Below are 17,534 nucleotides of genomic sequence, written 5' to 3' on the forward strand. Positions count from 1 at the left end.
GGGGCTCTCATTTTATACCTTATACACTTCCAAACTTTTTTTTTTTTCCCCAACAAATTAATTAAAAAGAAAAATAACAACATAAAAATACTATAACCTCCCCTAATCAACTATGATAATTAGTCACAAATGCTAAATGTCTGGATTCCACATTCCATGAGAAAATCTGTCCATTACTTTCTACTCCCTACCATAAAATTTCAGGACACTTATTGGCAATCAGAATGTTTAGAAAGGAAAATTTATATATTTCTTTAATTTATTTATTTTCTAAGTTTATTGAGCAATAGTACAAAGTTCCCAAAGAGGGAGGGGACCGAAGAAGGTTGCCCAGGAAAACTTATTTTTAACATTAAAGACACGACACATTCTTAGCAGTCCCATGCTATGTGTTGTTAAGCAATTTTACTAATTACCGCTTAGCAAAGCAAAGTGGTAGCGTCGACCACTACCGCTTAGCAAAGCAAGGCTTTGTGGAATTTTGAGAACTTCCTAAACCTAGAAAATGGAATCTTACCTTCGCATCAATTTCCTCTGCTTTCTCATTGGCTTCTTGTTCAATAAAAGCCATCATATGCTTAATCTAGAAGGAAGAAGGAAAGGTTATTTTATTTCTAACTATAACAAAAAAATACATATATCTTTTCTGATTCATTTAACAATCAATTGCTTATTGAATGCATGTTATGTGCCAGGCACTCTGTACAAAGACAAATGAGATATATAAGGTAATATCTTACAGTACGAATTCACTCTAGCAAATGGACCAGACACAATATTCAATATTACAGAACATTATCCTACTCTCGAGGAATGTGGAGTCTATGGGGAAGGGAGGACTGAATATATATCCTCCTTTACCTCATACTCCTTTCAGCCTGCATCTTCTTTTCCTCTTCTCCATCTATAATTAAACGAATCTATATTTACCTTTTAAACTTTAAGATTTTTAAGTTTTTATTACTTTTTTTTTCTTTTTTTTTTTTTTTTAAAGATTTTATTTATTTGACAGAGAGAGAGAGAGATCACAAGTAGGCAGAGAGGCAGGCAGAGAGAGAGGGGAGGAAGCAGGCTCCCCGCGGAGCAGAGAGCCCGACACGGGGCTCGATCCCAGGACCCTGAGATCATGACCTGAGCCGAAGGCAGTGGCTTAACCCACTGAGCCACCCAGGCGCCCCTTAAGTTTTTATTTTTAAGTAATCTCTACACACAACATGGAGCTCAAACTCACAAGTCCAAGATCAAGATCAAGAGTCGCATGCTCTACTGAGTCAGCCAGGTGCTCCACACTTTTCAACTTTCTTACCTCCTACTCTCAAAATACTTCAATCTGACTTCTACCCCCTCCACTTCCCTGGAATTACTCTCATAAAATGGCAATAAACTCCTAGCCCTTAAACCTTGGCCTTAATCAATCTTTCAGCATCTCTTGATAGCATCTCGGTCAACCCTCCCTTCTTGAACAAGAACAATCTCTTTCCTTTGCTTCCAGGACTTCCTTGTCCTCCTTCCAGACCACCCTCTTCTTCCTCTGCCTCCTGGACTGCTCTTTTTTAGACAGCGTACTCACAGCAACCTAAATCCAACACACTCAGTAATGAACCGCTAGGGGAGCCCGGTGGCTCCGTTGTTAGGCGTCCGCCTTGGGCTCAGGTCAAGATCCTAGGGTCCTGGGATAGAGCACCACACCCGGCTCCCTGCTCGGTGGGAAGCCTGTGTCTCCCTCTCCAACTCCCCCTGCTTGTGTTCTCTTTCTCACATTCTGTCAAATAAATAACATCTTTATAAAAAAAATAAGTAATGAACTGCTAATCACTTCCCCTCTGCCCACTTTGATTTCTACCTTGAGGATTAGTACCAATATCTGACTCTGACCCTTCCTTGTACCTCAGTCCTCCCACCCAATCAACATCCAAGTGCTATCAATTCTCTCTCCTGATAGTTCTTTAATTTGTCCACATTTCTCCACCTTCATAGCCACTATCCTAGTCTCCTAGTCTTTGCTACCACCATCTCTCAACTAAATTATTACAACAGCTTCCAAATGTGTCTCCCTACCCTCAGCCTTGTTTCCTTTCTAATCAACTCTACACTACAACCAGAAAGATCCTTTAAAATGCCTGTTTCAGGGGCACCTGGGTGGCTCAGTGGATTAAGCCTCTGTCTTCGGCTCAGGTCCTGATCCCAGGGTCCTGGGATCAAGCCGCATCGGGCTCTCTGCTTGGTAGGAAGCCGGCTTCCTTCCCTCTCTCTGCCTGCCTCTCTACTTGTGATCTCTCTCTCTGTCAAATAACTAAAATAAATAAAATCTTAAAAAAAAAATTTAAAAAGGCCTGTTGCGGGGGGGGGGGGGGGGGGGGGTTGCTCAGTCCGTTAAGTATCTGCCTTTTGCCCAAGTCATGATCCCAAAGTCCTGCAATGGAGTCCTGCATTGGGCTTCCTTCTCAGCAGGTAATCTGTTTCCCCCTCTCCCTCTGCCCCTATCTGCGGCTCATGCGTTCTCTCTCTCTGTCTCATATAAATCAAATCTTCAAAAAAAATAAAAATAAAAATGCCTGTTTCATCATGTTTCACACTCCCCCCCCTCCCCCCGCCACTTTATGATAAAGCACAAAGATTTTAGAAGGTATGTGTTCTGGTCAATGCTCACCTGGCCAACATCATATGAAACATTATCTTCACCATTTGCCACTCTTCAGACTCTTGGTTCCTGTCCTACTAAACTTATTTCAGTTTTTCTGTTCCTTGAGTTCACCACTCTCTTCCTCATTTCCAAGATTTCAAATATGCTGCTCCTTCCACTTGGAATACTCTTCTCCCTCCCTTCACCTGGCTAACTTCTTGGGATTCAGCTTGCTTAACTATCACCTCCTTTGGAAAATCTCTTCTGAACTTCTCACCAATGTGCACCTAGGGTACCCTGCACTTCCTCCTACTAAACTTTTTTTTTTTTTAAGATTTTATTTATTTTATTTGACTATATGGCAAGATAGTTGTTAAAAGGCTTCTCTGGGGGCGCCTGGGTGGCTCAGTGGGTTAAAGCCTTTGCCTTTGGCTCAGGTCATGATCCCAGGGTCCTGGGATCGAGCCCCACATCAGGCCCTCTCCTCCATGGGGAGCCTGCTTCCTCCTCTCTCTCTTTCTCCCTGCCTCTCTGTCTACTTGTGATCTCTGTCTAATAAATAAATAAAATCTTAAAAAAAAAAAAAAGGCTTCTCTGGCTTCAATCAGAGAATAAAGTCCACTGAAGTCTTCTGGGGCCTAAGGACAGTGATCCAATTTGGACTCATAAATGAAGTGGGTATTTTTGTTTGTTTGGTTTGGTTTTTAGACCCACAAATGAAGTACGACCTTTAGTGGAAGATGTAAAATACACCCATGTGAATATACAAATACTACAGCTAATCAAACTCTCTGGTTGTTTCATTTCATAAGGGCTCTATCTGAAAGAAATGATGAATAAAAAAAGGAAGATGATTTTTTAAAATACCAATAATCTCTAGGTTATTCATCACTGTTTTTATTTTTTAAAAAAAGACTTTATTTCAGAAGAAAGAGTGCACATGCAGGGGTAGGGGGCAGAGGGAAAGAAGAGAATCTCAAGCTGACTCTGAGCTGAGCTTGGAACCCTAAGCTGGGCTCTATCTCATGACCCTGAGATGATGACTTGAGCCAAAATCAAGAGCCAGATGCTTAACTGACTGAACCACCCAGGAGTCCCTAATTCACTGTGTTTATTAATTCTCCCACTTAAGGTAAGCTTCATGAGTACTGAGATCTTTTTTTTTTTTTTTTAAGATTTTATTTATTTGACAGAGAGAGATCCCAAGTAGGCAAAGAGGTGGGGGTGGGGGGAGCAGGCTCCCTGCTGAGCAAAGAGCCCGATGTGGGGCTCGATCCCAGAACCCTGAGATCATGACCCGAGCAGAAGGCAGAGAGGCTTAACTTACTGATCTACCCAAGCGCCCCTGAGATCTTATTTTTTAAATCACCAGAACACCAGAACATGGAACGACTGCCCCTAAAGGGGGTGTTCAATAAACATTTGTGAATGAATGACAACCTGTTGGTATTTTAAGCCTCCTGAGATAGTCCAAGTACTTTCTAGAGTTTAACAATCTGGAAACAATTCCCACTTCTCCACATACCACAAAGATATCATAAATCTAATGTACACACAGGTGTACAAGAGTGAGTTAGGATTTGTTTTAAAATAATGTGAACATGGGGCGCCTGGGTGGCTCAGTGGATTAAGCCGCTGCCTTCGGCTCAGGTCATGATCTCAGTGTCCTGGGATCGAGCCCCGCATCGGGCTCTTTGCTCAGCGGGAGCCTGCTTCTCTCTCTCTCTCTGCCTGACTCTCCGCCTACTTGTGATTTCTCTCTCTGTCAAATAAATAAATAAAATCTTTAAAAAAAAAAAATAATAATGTGAACATACTTAACACTACTGAACTGTCCAATTAAAAATGGTTAAGATGAGTTGAGTAAGTTTTGTTATGTGTTTTATACATTTTTCTTTAAAAGGGCATTGATAGAGGAGTACCTGGGTGGCTCAGTCAGTTAAGTGTCAGCCTTTGGGTCAGGTGGGATCAACCCTGCATGGGAGGGGGTAGTTTCCTGCTCAGCGGGAGTCTGCTTCTCCCTCTTCCACTCCCCTTGTTTCCATAGTGTAGTGGTTATCACGTTTGCCTGACACTCCCCTTGCTTGTGCTATCAAATGAATAAATAAAATCTTTTTTTTTTAAGTTTTTATTTATTTATTTGACAGAGATCACAAGTAGGCAGAGAGGCGGGCAGAGACAGAGGAGGAAGCAGGCTCCCTGCGGAGCAGACAGCCTGATGTGGGGCTCAATCCCAGGACTCTGGGATCATGACGTGAGCCGAAGTCAGAGGCTTTAACCCACTGAGCCACCCAGGCACCCCATAAATAAAATCTTAAATAAAATAAAAAGGGCATTGATGGGGCGCCTCTGTGGCTCAGTTGGTTAAGTGTCTGCCTTCCGCTCAGGTCATAATCCCAAGGTCTTGGCAGGAGCTTTGTTTCTGCTCAGCAGGGAGCCTACTTCTCCCTCTCCCTCTGCCCCCACCCCAACTTGTGCTCTCTCACATGCATACTCTAATAAATAAAATTTTTAAAAATAAAAAAACACATTAATAATAAAACCTTGTGGCATCAAAGTCTTAAAGAAAAAAACAGTATTGTTTGAAAGATTTCTTTTAGTCAAAATTCTTAGCAATTACCCTATGTTTGAAGACCCAAAATAATTATGATAATCAAAATCTATTTCATAGGTAATACAATACTTATGAAATCTCAGGCCTTGAAATATTTGGGGTACCTAATCCAGAGGGATCTTGTATAGAAAATCACTGTGACCTTGCTAAAAGGATTAGCCCCCACCCCCATTTGTGTGTGGTGTTCATGGTAAGGAACAGTATCTCCAGGAGCACCTGGGTGGCTCAGTTAGTTAAGCAACTGCCTTTGGCTCAGGTCATGATCCCGGAGTCCGGAAATCAAGTCCCCCATCTGCCTCCCAGCTCCATGGGGAGTCTGGTTCTCCCTCTAACCTTCTCCCCTCTCATGCACGCGCACATGCGCTTTTCTCTCTCTCTCTCTCTAATAAATAAAAATTTTTTTTAAAGTATCTTTGGAACGTTGAAAAAAAAAAGAAGGAATGGTATCTCCACAAGTTCAGTGAGAAGCCTTACTGAACTCAGTTTGGAATTTTAAAAGTAAATACAGTAATCAAAACAGGTGTTTATAAATGCTACAAGGCACACTGGGCCTGTACAGGTGAACACTGATTCAAACCTGCATTATCTGCCTTTATCTCTCATGCTGGACCCTCTACTACTGGATTTGACTAGATCAGCACAGCCTAAAGCAAAACAGTCACTTTAACCCAGGTCAGACAAGTCTGTTTACAGCCAACATGATCATATTCCGTCTTCAAGAGTTCCAATAAAAAAAAATAGTCAACTCTTCAGGACATTTAACTCCAACCCTAAGGCAGAAAAATCTGGCCTTTAAAAGATACTTTTCAGCTTCCTGCTAACCCTACTGGATTTTAAGTTTTTGAAGTCAGATTCCTTCAAATACTGGATAAAGTAAATAACCATACTCCCCAGACAAAAAGGCAAATATACATAAATATTTTAATACAATGGGGAAGAAGTCAAGGAATCCACAATTTATAAGCACTTATTATGTGCTTGTACCTTGACATTCACTGCTGAGTATACAGGGAACAAAAACACACTGCCCTTATGGAGCTTATGTGTAGTGTAGATGGGTAGAGACCACAGATTCCTTCATCTTTCAATTTTATAGAAAGAAAAAATGGTTTTGGTTTAGATTCCAAGGAAATACACCACTTTATATTTTTTCCTGGGGAAGCCTTATTCAATATATTGTAACAAAGGGGTAAGGGGGATGATGAAGGAACAAGCGGAAAAAGAGAATCAGCATTTTAACTGTGACTACTAGAAGATGTGGAGGACACTGTACTTTTTCCACTGCACCAAGTTTTTCCTATAGTAAAAATCAGAAGCAGCGGTGATAAACATAAAAGCCCCATTGTTTTGTAAGACTACTGTAAGATTTCTTAATCTTCTCCATAGATGCTATTTTTGTCACACAATTTCCCCTCTGTGATTATTATTAGCACAAGACCACCGATGAACAAACACTCCACTTTTCTTATACACATCAGATTAAGAATAAAATGCCAACTCATTTTCTTTTTCTTATTTTTTTACTTTTTTTGAAGATTTTATTTATTTATTTGACAGAGAGAGAGATCACAAGTAGGCAGAGAGGCAGGCAGAGAGAGAGAGAGGAAAGCAGGCTCCCCGCCGAGCAGAGAGCGCAATGTGGGGCTCCATCCCAGGACCCTGAGATCATGACTTGAGCCAAAGGCAGAGGTTTAACTCACTGAGCCACCCAGGCACCCCGCCAACTCATTTTCTTGGAAATAGAAATATCCAAGGAAAAAAATATTTCATTGCTCATTTAAGAAGATTCATAAGCCAGTGAGCGAGCTTTAGTCAGAGAATTTTCCTAGTACTTCATAGGAATTTTCCTGGTACTTCAAAAAGAAAGACTTAGTTCTCTAAACTAAAAAGATTCCTTCTCTGAAAAATCTATTGGCGGGGCACCTGGGTGGCTCAGTGGGTTAAGCCTCTGCCTTCGGCTCAGGTCATGATCCCAAGGTCTTGGGATCGAGCCCCACACTGGGCTCTCTGCTCAGCAGGGAGCTTGCTTCCTCCTCTTTCTCTGCCTGCTTCTCTGCCTACTTGTGATCTCTGTCTGTCAAATAAGTAAATAAAATCTTTAAAAAAAAAAGTCTATTGGCAATATGACTACTAAATTCAAGGACTCTAGTTTCAGAGTATCTGTGGCAGGGCAAATGGAAACCACTTTTGAATTCTAACTTTATTAATGACTACAGCTTGAAGGTATGACACATTAAACAAAACAAAACAAAGAAACAAAAACCCCAAAGCTGCCCAGGACTGATACACTTGCAAAAATTATGTAGGTCTCCGTTCTCCGTAATTCCTCCCATTAACCTTGACTTTTTTATGCCAAACACTGGCGCTGCGGTTCATAAATATAAGAAAGATATTCTAATTATTAATAAACATTAACGTACACACTAGTGAGAGACCAACCATTACAATTCCTTCCAAAATGAAGATTAACAATTCAATGAATGACCTCAAAACAACATTGAAAGCAACTCTCTCCCGTCAGCATTCTCTATCGTACTGTAAAACCTTCCCTTAAGGTTAAAAAAACAGGTGAAAACAAGGTCTCCAATCCTTGCACTCGTTTTGCATCTCAACCCTATTTTCAATTCTCAGCTCTAACAACCATAGCTAGTTCCCTGAGAAAATAGGGAACGCCGAGGTGCGAACCAAAAAGCCAGCACATTCATGGCGGCGGCACACAAAACCCCAGTGAAGACAGAGGAGCTGTGGGTCAAATTCCTCTCCTGCAGAGAGCCCACTAAGCCCCCGAGACTTAGGGGACCCTCCTCGGGTATCTGGGCCGCCCTAGGCCTGCGTCCTCCCTGAGCCGCCCGGTTCCAGTTCGCCATCCCCGGACCCGCGCTACGAGTTCGCCAGACCCAACCGCAAGTCCTCACCTGCTTTTGCACGTCAGCATCGCTGAGGGCCATAACGAAAGCTGGGCTAGGCCGGAGGCCCAACTGGCTCTAGCTTACACTGGAAGGCGGCAGCGCAAACAAGAGGAAGAAAGAAAATGCACTGGGGGTGTCGGCTTCCTTTGCTTTATAGCTCCGACTTCCGGTTCCTGTCAGGTGACTGCGCAGCCCAGCCATGTGAGCTTTCTCAGCCAGTGGGAAGAGCACGAGTCCGGGGAAGTCCAGCCCTGGACCCTCCCCGGCTCCGGGTGCCGATGCTGGTTGCTTGGTCTTAGCAGAGTTCCAATCCGTTTCGCAGCTGGCTCGTGACTTCTGAGTTGTTTTCCTCAGTAGGAGTGAAGGTTGGGGAATTCAGGCGTCTGAAATTAGCCGAATTCTGTGTATTTTTCTAGCCTTAGAGCTCTTGCATATTTTTTTAAATTTAATTATTTACTCCCAAATCAGAATTTATTTTTTTGCTTTCCTGGCCTTAAATTCACCAATATTTTATTTATTAAGAGATTGTATTTTAGGGGCGCCTGGGTGGCTCAGTGGGTTAAAGCCTCTGCCTTCGGCTCGGGTCATGATCCCGGCGTCCTGGGATCGAGCCCCACATCGGGCTCTCTGCTCAGCAGGGAGCCTGCTTCCTCCTCTCTCTCTGCCTGCCTCTCTGCTTACTTGTGGTCTCTGTCTGTCAAATAAATAAATAAAATCTTTAAAAAAAAAAAAAAAGAGATTGTATTTTAAAACAGTTACAGATTTACAGAAAAACTTAGCCGATAGAGCAGAGAGTTTTCATGTATCTTTCTCCTTGGCACACACAGATTCCCGTATCATTAATATATTTGTATGGCACATTTGTTAAAATTAATTAAATAATATTGATAATTAAATAAACAATATTGACTCAAGTCCATAATTAGTCAAATTTCCTTAGTTTTAACCTAATGCTCATTTTCTTTTCCAGGATCCCATCTAGGATACTGCGTTTTATTTAATTGTTATGTCCCCTAAATTTCCTGGGTGTGACAGTTACTCAACCTTTCCTTTTTTAAAAATTAATTAGCTAATTAATTTGTCAGAGCGCCCACAAGCAGGGAGAGCAGCAGAGAAAGTAGGCAACAGGCACAGGAAGAAGCAGGCTCCCCGCTGAGCAAGGAGCCCCAAGCCAGACTGGATCCCAGGACTCTGGGATCAGGACCTAAGCTGAAGGCAGACGCTTAACGGACTGAGTAACCCAGGCGTCAGGGTGCATGTATTTTTATTACCAACTTTTTATTTTGAAGAAATTTCAAATATAATAAGCTGTAAGAATAGTGCAATGAACTACATTCACCTAGATTCACCAATTATTAACATTTTGCTATTTGGCTGTATCACTTTTCATTAATCAAATGCAGGAAATTTAACAAGTTTATAATCAGATTTTGCCATATGCCCTACTGAAAACCTTTGTAGAAATTTTTTTCTCATTCTGAACCCAGTACAAGGTCACCTGTTGTAGTAATTGTCATGTCTTTTCTATAGTCTCCCCCCCCCCCCGCCCCGCCCCCAAGACTTACTTGTTTGAGAGAGCAAGAGCAATCTTGAGCGGGGGGAGAAGCAGAGGGAGAGTCTTTTTTTTTTTTTTTTTTTTTTTAAAGATTAGATAGATCATGGGGCGCCTGGGTGGTTCAGTGGGTTAAAGCCTCTGCCTTCGGCTCGGGTCATGATCCCAGGATCGTGGGATCGAGCCCCGCATTGGGCTCCCTGCTCAGCAGGGAGCCTGCTTCCCTTCCCCTCACTCTGCCTGTCTCTCTGCCTACTTGTGATCTCTGTCAAATTAATAAATAAAATCTTTAAAAAAAAAATTAGATCACAAGTAGGCCTCTCGGCAGGCAGAGATAAAGGAGGAAGCAGGCTCCCTGCCGAGCAGAGAGCCCGATGCAGGGCTCAACCCTAGGACCCTGAGACCATGACCGGAGCCGAAGGCAGAGGCTTTAACCCACTGAGCCACCCAGGCGCCCTGAGAAAGGATCTTAAACAGACTCCTTGCTGAGTGCAAAGTTTGGGCGCTCGCTCCCACAACCGGAAGATCATGACCGGAGCCAAAACCAAAAGTCTGATGCTTAATCAGCTGTGCCATCCAGATGCCCCTTTTAGTCTCCTTTAATACGGGATGGTTCCTCGGACTTTGTCTTTCCTAATAGTGACATTTTTGAAGAGTTCCACACATTTGAAGAGGACAGTTGTAGAAAGTTCCTCAATTTGGTTTTGTCTGATAGTTTCCTCATAATTAGATTCTGGTTATGCATTTTGTAAGGAGTACTACATCTGTGATATTATATCCTCAGTGCATCATATCAGAAAAGTACATTTCAGTGTATCCATTAATGAGAATCGTCCATACGTTTTTAAGCCTCTTAATACAGACTGCCAAATTTTTTCCAGCTGTACTAGTGTACAGTGGTCTTTGTAGTGTGTGACAGATTGGTGCACACATTTGAGAAAACTGGACATGTTGGATAACAGAAGGATTCAGTCACAGGACATTAAAATAACAGAGCAACGGAAATCCAAACAGTTGACCTTACCTTGATCAATATTTTTTAAAGATTTTATTTATTAGAGAGAGAGCACAAGCACAAGCAGGGGAAAGGGCAGAGGGAGAAGGAGAAGCAGGCCCTCCAATGACCAGTAAGCCCAACTTGGAGCTTGATCCCAGAACCCTGGGATCATGACCAGAGCTGAAGATAGATGCCCAACCAACTAAGCCACCCAAGTGCCCCTTGATCAATATTCTTATCGACTGAGCTAAACAAGTTGATAGGCTTATTTCTCTCATCTTGTTAGTTTCTGCATTGATAACTTCATTTTTTGCCTTTCCAGAAGACAGAGTTCCAGGATGCCTCCTTCTAGCATCCCTATGTCACTCATTTGGGATTATAATTCTTCCTCCCATTTATTTTTACAGTGTTCTGCAAATAACTGGGGGAGTAGGAGCAGCAATCTAATGCCACATGTCTAATCATTGTGAAATGAATGCCTGGAAGAGACATAGCACTGTCCAGATCAATGTGCTTTTGGTTTCTGGAAAGCAGTGTGCTGATTTTTATGATTTATTTATTATTAATTTGAGAGAATAAAAAATATAGAAAAGTACAAAGAATAATTTAAATATTCATGTACCATGTACCACCACCCAGAATTAACAATTAACATTTGCAACATTTGCTTTAAGACTTCAATTTTTAGGGCACCTGGGTGGCTTAGTGGGTTAAGCCACTGCCTTCGGCTCAGGTCATGATCTCAGGGTCCTTGGATCGAGTCCCACATCGGGCTCTCTGCTCAGCAGGGAGCCTGCTTCTTCCTCTCTCTCTCTGCCTGCCTCTCTGCCTACTTGTGATCTCTCTCTGTCAAATAAATAAATAAAATCTTTAAAAAAAACAAAACAAAAAAAGACTTCAATTTTTAGGGCCGCCTGGGTGGCTCAGTGGGTTAAAGCCTCTGCCTTCGGCTCAGGTCATGATCCCAGAGTCCTGGGATGGAGCCCCATGTCTGGCTCTCTGCTCAGTGGGGAGCCTGCTTCCTCCTCTTTCTCTCTCTGCCTGCCTCTCTGCCTACTTGTGATCTTTGTCTGTCAAATAAATAAATAAAATCTTAAAAAAAAAAAAGACTTCATTTAAAAAAAAATTTACTTATTTACTTTTTATTTTTTTTTAAAGATTTTATTTATTTATTTGACACAGAGAGAGAGAGATCACAAGTAGGCAGAGAGAGAGAGGAAGGGAAGCAGGCTCCCTGCCGAGCAGAGAGCCCGATGCGGGGCTCGATCCCAGGACCCTGAGATCATGACCTGAGCTGAAGGCAGCGGCTTAATCCACTGAGCCACCCAGGCACCCCTACTTTTTATTTTTTTTTAAAGATTTTATTTATTTATTTGACAGGCAGAGATCACAAGTAGGCAGAGAAGCAGGCAGAGAGAGAAGAGGAAGCAGGCTCCCTGCTGAGCAGAGAGCCCAATGTGGGACTCGATCCCAGGACCCTGGGATCATGACTTGAGCCGAAGGCAGAGGCTTTAATCCACTGAGCCACCCAGGCACCCCTTTATTTACTCATTTTGACAGGCAGAGATCAAAAGCAGGCAGAGAAACAGGCAGACAGAGAGGGGGAAGCAGGCTCCCTGCTAAACAGAGAGCCCAATGCGGGGCTTGATCCCAGGACCCTGAGATCATGACCTGAGCCAAAAGCAGAGGTTTTAACCCACTGAGCCACCCAGGCGCCCCTTAAGACTTCATTTCTAAAGCAAAATAAATGGTGTTACAGATATAATTAACATTACCTTTTGTGCAGCTGTCCCCTCCCCTAAGTTAACGCTCTTTACAACTGGTTTCTGCAGTTATTTTGCTGATTCACCAAGGAATGGGCCAGGTCCTGTCTGATAAGAATATGATAAACTTCATAGAGACAGTCTCTGGAGAGAAAAACTTATAAGTACAATAAAAGATTAACTAGCTAGCAGTTTTCCAAATCCAATTTCCTCCTATGTTATTTTAGGTCTTGTGAAGAAGCTTTATTAAAACAGTTTTTCTGATAAATTCCAAAAATCCCACTCCTAGATACGCCTATTTACTTATGGCTTCACAAAATCACTGTCCTAGATTCCTGTCAGGTTAGTCACAAAGACTGTGTAGATTTTTTCACCTGCTCCCAAGCTGACACTTCAGTCTGTGGCTTCAGAAATTGAATCAGCAGAATAAATTAAGGCTTGAACTTCTTTGCCTGAAGAGGGTAAGGTGGGGTGAGGTGGGGGGTGGGCTGTGATTGGGGGTGGGATGTTGCAGCTGGGGGTGGAGGTTCCTTGGGTGGTTCAGTCAGTTAAACAATCTTAGGGTAGGGAGTTCAAGGCCCTTGGGCTTTATTTTACTAAAAATAAATTTTTAAAAATGTAAATCATCTGTGTCTTTGAATGCTGAAGAATTGGGTGGGTTGTTTTTGTTTTTGTTTAAGATTTTAAGTAATTTCTATACCAAATGTGGGGCTCCAACTCACAATGCTGAGTCCAAGAGTCGCATGCTCTACTGACTGAGCCAACCAGGCACCCCTTGAAGAATCTCAAGAAGAAAAACAAATGAGACCAGAAAATAGTGAAACTCTGACTTAGGTGCTTGCACTTCCTACCCTTTTACAACCAATTTTCCACACAACAGAAAGAGGGGTTTAAAACCTAGCTGGCATCTAGCCGCTTCCCAATTTATAATCCTCAGTTGGCTTCTGTCTGCTTCTGAACACTTCACACCTCACATGGTCTGTGTGAGTGCTGCCCCATCTGGCCTTAGCTTACTTGTCTGACCTCATTACTCTTCTTCCCTTTGCTCACCACCCTATAGCTTTACTTTTCAATTCCTGGAAAACACCAAGCTCTTTGCCTGAATTCTTTTCATACACTATCACTTAGCTTTTCATTCTTTAAGGTCTCAACTTAAAATATCACCTCCTTAGAGAGTGCTTTTCTTTTCTTTTTTTTTTTCTTTTTACAGGTTTTACTTATTTATTTGACAGACAGAGATCACAAGTAGGCAGAAAGGCAGACAGAGAGAGAGGAGGAAGCAGGCTCCCTGCCTAGCCCTGATGCGGGGCTTGATCCCAGGACCCCGGGATCATGATCTGAGCTGAAGGCAGAAGCTTTAACCCACTGAGCCACCCAGGCACCCAGAGAGTGCTTTTCATAAGCACTCTTTTGCCTTCCTCTCTCTCCCAGCCAGCCCTCAGGACATGCTATAATGTTTTCTTATTTTGTTTTTTATCTTTTTGTTTTGGGTTTTTGCCTGGTTTTCCAATGAAGATGTTGGTTTCACAACAGAGACCATGTCTGACCTACTTACCACTTTCTTTTGCTGGCATCTAGCACACTGCCTGGTACATAGTAGGGGTTCAGTAACTAACTGATGAAGGAGAATGAATAAAATGACTTGTGTCTAGAGTTTAGATTTTATTTATAATTTTTTTGGCTTTAGATTTTATAATCACATCAGGCTTCATGCTAGGATTCTGTATAATTTAGAAGATCTGTCAAAAAAAAAAAAAAAGTCCCCAAACCCATAAACTGCTGTGTGATTAAAGTAAAATAATTTCTGTAAAAGGATTTTATTATTTTACACCATTTGCTGGAAAGACTATTCCTTTCCCCATTAAATTGTCTTGACACCTCTGTCAAAAATCAATTGTCCATTCTGGACTTCCTATTCTGCTCCATTGACCTCTGTTTTATCCTTATAGTACGCATTATAAAAATAAAATACAAAAGGAAATATTAAAACTGAAAACAATTAGAAAGAAATTAACTTAATCACATAGCTGATTCGTTAACATAACCAGAGAATTTTTTTATGTGACTTTTTAAAAAAATTTACATATGGGACACCTGGGTGTCTCAGTCAGTTGAGTCATAATTCCAGGGTCCTGGGATTGAGACCTTCATTGGGCTACATGCTCCGCAGAGAGCCTGCTTCTCCCTCTGCCTGCTCTCTCTTTCTCTCACAAATATATAAAATCTTAAAATTAGAAGTGCCTGGGTGGCTCAGTCTTTAACCATCTGCCCTTGGCTCAGGTCATGATCCCAGGGTCCTAGGATCAAGCTCACATCAGGCTCCCTGCTGGAAGCCTGCTTCTCTCTCTCCCACGCTGCTTGTGTTCCCTCTCTGGTTCTTTCTCTCTCTTTCTCTCTGTCAAATGAATAAATAAAATCTTTTATTTTGTTTGTTTAAACAAACATTTTATTTATTAATTTGACAGAGAGAGATCACAAGTAGGCAGAGAGGCAGGCAGAGAGAGAGGAGGAAGCAGGCTCTCCACAGAGCAGAGAGCCGGATTTGGGGCTCGATCCCAGGACCCTGGGATCATGACCTGAGCCGAAGGCAGAGGCTTTAACCCACTGAGCCACCCAGGCGCCCCAAATCTTTTTTAAAATCTTAAAATTAGGCGCGCCTGGGTGGCTCAGTGGTTAAAGCCTCTGCCTTCGGCTCAGGTCATGATCCCAGGGTCCTGGAATCGAGCCTCACATCGGGCTCTCTGCTCGGCAGGGAGCCTGCCTCCTCCTCCTCCTCCTCTCTCTCTCTCTCTCTCTCTCTCTGCCTGCCTCTCTGCCTACTTGTGATCTGTCAAATAAATAAAAATCTTTAAAAAAAATCTTAAAATTAAAAATAAAATGTACATACAATGAACTGCATCGACTAAAGGACCTGGGTAGCTCAGTCAGTTGGGCACCTGCCTTCAGCTCAGGTCAAGATCCTGGAGTCCTAGATCAAGCCCCATGTGGGGCTTCCTGCTCAGGGGGGGAGCCTGCTTCTCCCTCCCTCTGCCCTTCCCCCCAACCCCTGCTTGTGCTCACTTGCGTTCTCCCTCTCTCAAATAAATAAAATCTTTTAAAAAAAGATTCTATTTATGTATTTGACAGAGATGACAAGACGGCAGAGAGGCAGGCAGAGAGAGAGAGAGAGAGAGGGGAAAGCAGGCTCCCTGCTGAGCAGAGAGACTGATGCGGGGCTCGATCCCAGGACCCCGAGATCACGACCCGAGCCGAAGTCAGAGGCTTAAACCAGTGAGCCACCCAGGCGCCCCCTATTTTTATTTTTAATAAAATTTTATTTATTTTTTTTTTTTTTTAAAGATTTTATTTATTTATTTGACAGAGAGAAATCACAAGTAGTCGGAGAGGCAGGCAGAGAGAGAGAGGGAAGCAGGCTCCCCGCTGAGGAGAGAGCCCGATGCGGGACTCGATCCCAGGACCCCGAGATCATGACCTGAGCCGAAGGCAGCGGCTTAACCCACTGAGCCACCCAGGCGCCCTAAAATTTTATTTTTGAAGTAATCTCCCATACCCCACGAGGAAATGGAAATGACAACCTGGATATCAAGAGAGGCAAGCTCCAACGACTGAGCCAGCGGTACCTCAGGAGTCCAATCAATCCTCCACCCACTTCCTATTGGATCTGCAGTTGACTTATTGCTAGGGCATGAGAGCTCCCCCTTCTGGCTTCTGACTCCATTTTATTTTATTTTATTTTTTTTATTTTTTATTTTTTTTTTTTTTAAGATTTTATTTATTTATTTGACAGAGAGAAATCACAAGTAGTTGGAGAGGCAGGCAGAGAGAGAGGGAAGCAGGCTCCCCGCTGCGCAGAGAGCCCGATGCGGGACTCGATCCCAGGTCCCTGAGATCATGACCTGAGCCGAAGGCAGCGGCTTAACCCACTGAGCCACCCAGGTGCCCCTTCTGACTCCATTTTAGCTGCCTATTTATTTTCAAAGTTTTTTTCGTCTGTTTTTTTTGCAATTTCTACACCAACCTGGGGCTCCAACTCATAACCCTGAGATTGAGAGCTGCATGCTCTTCCAACCGAGTCAGCCAGGCACCCAGTGACTCTATTTTTTTTTTTTTTTTAAAGATTTTATTTATTTATTTGACAGAGAGAAATCACAAGTAGATGGAGAGGCAGGCAGAGAGAGAGAGAGGGAAGCAGGCTCTCTGCCGAGCAGAGAGCCCGATGCGGGACCCGATCCCAGGACCCTGAGATCATGACCTGAGCCGAAGGCAGCGGCTTAAACCACTGAGCCACCCAGGCGCCCCCCCAGTGACTCTATTTTAAATGATGTTTCCTTTGATTAATTTTCACAATACCAGTTATTCCTTTTTGTTTTATTGCTGAATAATTTCCATTGTATGAACATGTTGCCCTCGGCCTGCAAGGACAATGAGCCTGGTATGGTGTTAATGCTTCATTTCCGTTTATTTAATCAACTTCCTTAGCTTATATACAGCAGCGTGACCAATAAGGGGCCAAGCAATGGGGAGAGCCAATGAGAGTCCTGTTACTATGCTGATTAAATTTGATACAGCCAATAACTATGTCCTCCTTTAGGCGGGCTTCACCAGAAAGTTCATTGTATACTTGCAGCGTACTTTGCTAGCAGTGAGCCAAGCACCTTCTTGTAATGGCGGGGACTTTCCCGGCCGGAGGCAGTCCCGGACATGAACATGCTTGAGAAAGTCAACGTTATTAAAAAAACTAGGAGACTAACAAAAGATGTAACGACCAAATGCATGATCCTGGTTTAAAAAACAGGCTGTTCAGTCAGCGAAGCATGCAATTCTTGATCTCAGGGTCCTGAGTTCACACCCCATGTTGTGCATAGAACCTACTTAAACACAACAACAACAACAAAAACTATATGTCACTACTTGGTCAACTGAGGAAATTTAACTATCAACTGGTTATTAGGTACTAGTAGGTAATTAATAGGTTTATTAGCTCACTGAGCCTTTGTTTGCAAAATCTCTGTCCGATTTCTCTATTAATGGCACTACTGTTCTCTCAGTAGCTCAGGCTTAATGCTCTTGTAACGC

The 17,534-nt window shown here is 42.8% G+C and overlaps 1 protein-coding gene across 1 annotated transcript in view; it reads right to left on the reverse strand.

Annotated features, from left to right (window-relative positions):
* Positions 1-8,352, reverse strand: part of ATP6V1E1 (ATPase H+ transporting V1 subunit E1) — a 39,463-nt gene extending 31,111 nt beyond the window's left edge. Inside the window, exons 1-2 of the mRNA XM_032349256.1 lie at positions 8,153-8,352; positions 518-583 (exon numbers count right to left, since the gene is read on the reverse strand). Of these exons, the coding sequence (XP_032205147.1) occupies positions 518-583; positions 8,153-8,185 (99 nt within the window). The 5' untranslated portion in view covers positions 8,186-8,352. The remainder of the gene's footprint in view (positions 1-517; positions 584-8,152) is intronic.
* Between the last annotated feature and the right edge of the window lie 9,182 nt (positions 8,353-17,534).

Source organism: Mustela erminea, chromosome 6 (assembly GCF_009829155.1).
Source record: "Mustela erminea isolate mMusErm1 chromosome 6, mMusErm1.Pri, whole genome shotgun sequence".
Taxonomy (NCBI): domain Eukaryota; kingdom Metazoa; phylum Chordata; class Mammalia; order Carnivora; family Mustelidae; genus Mustela; species Mustela erminea.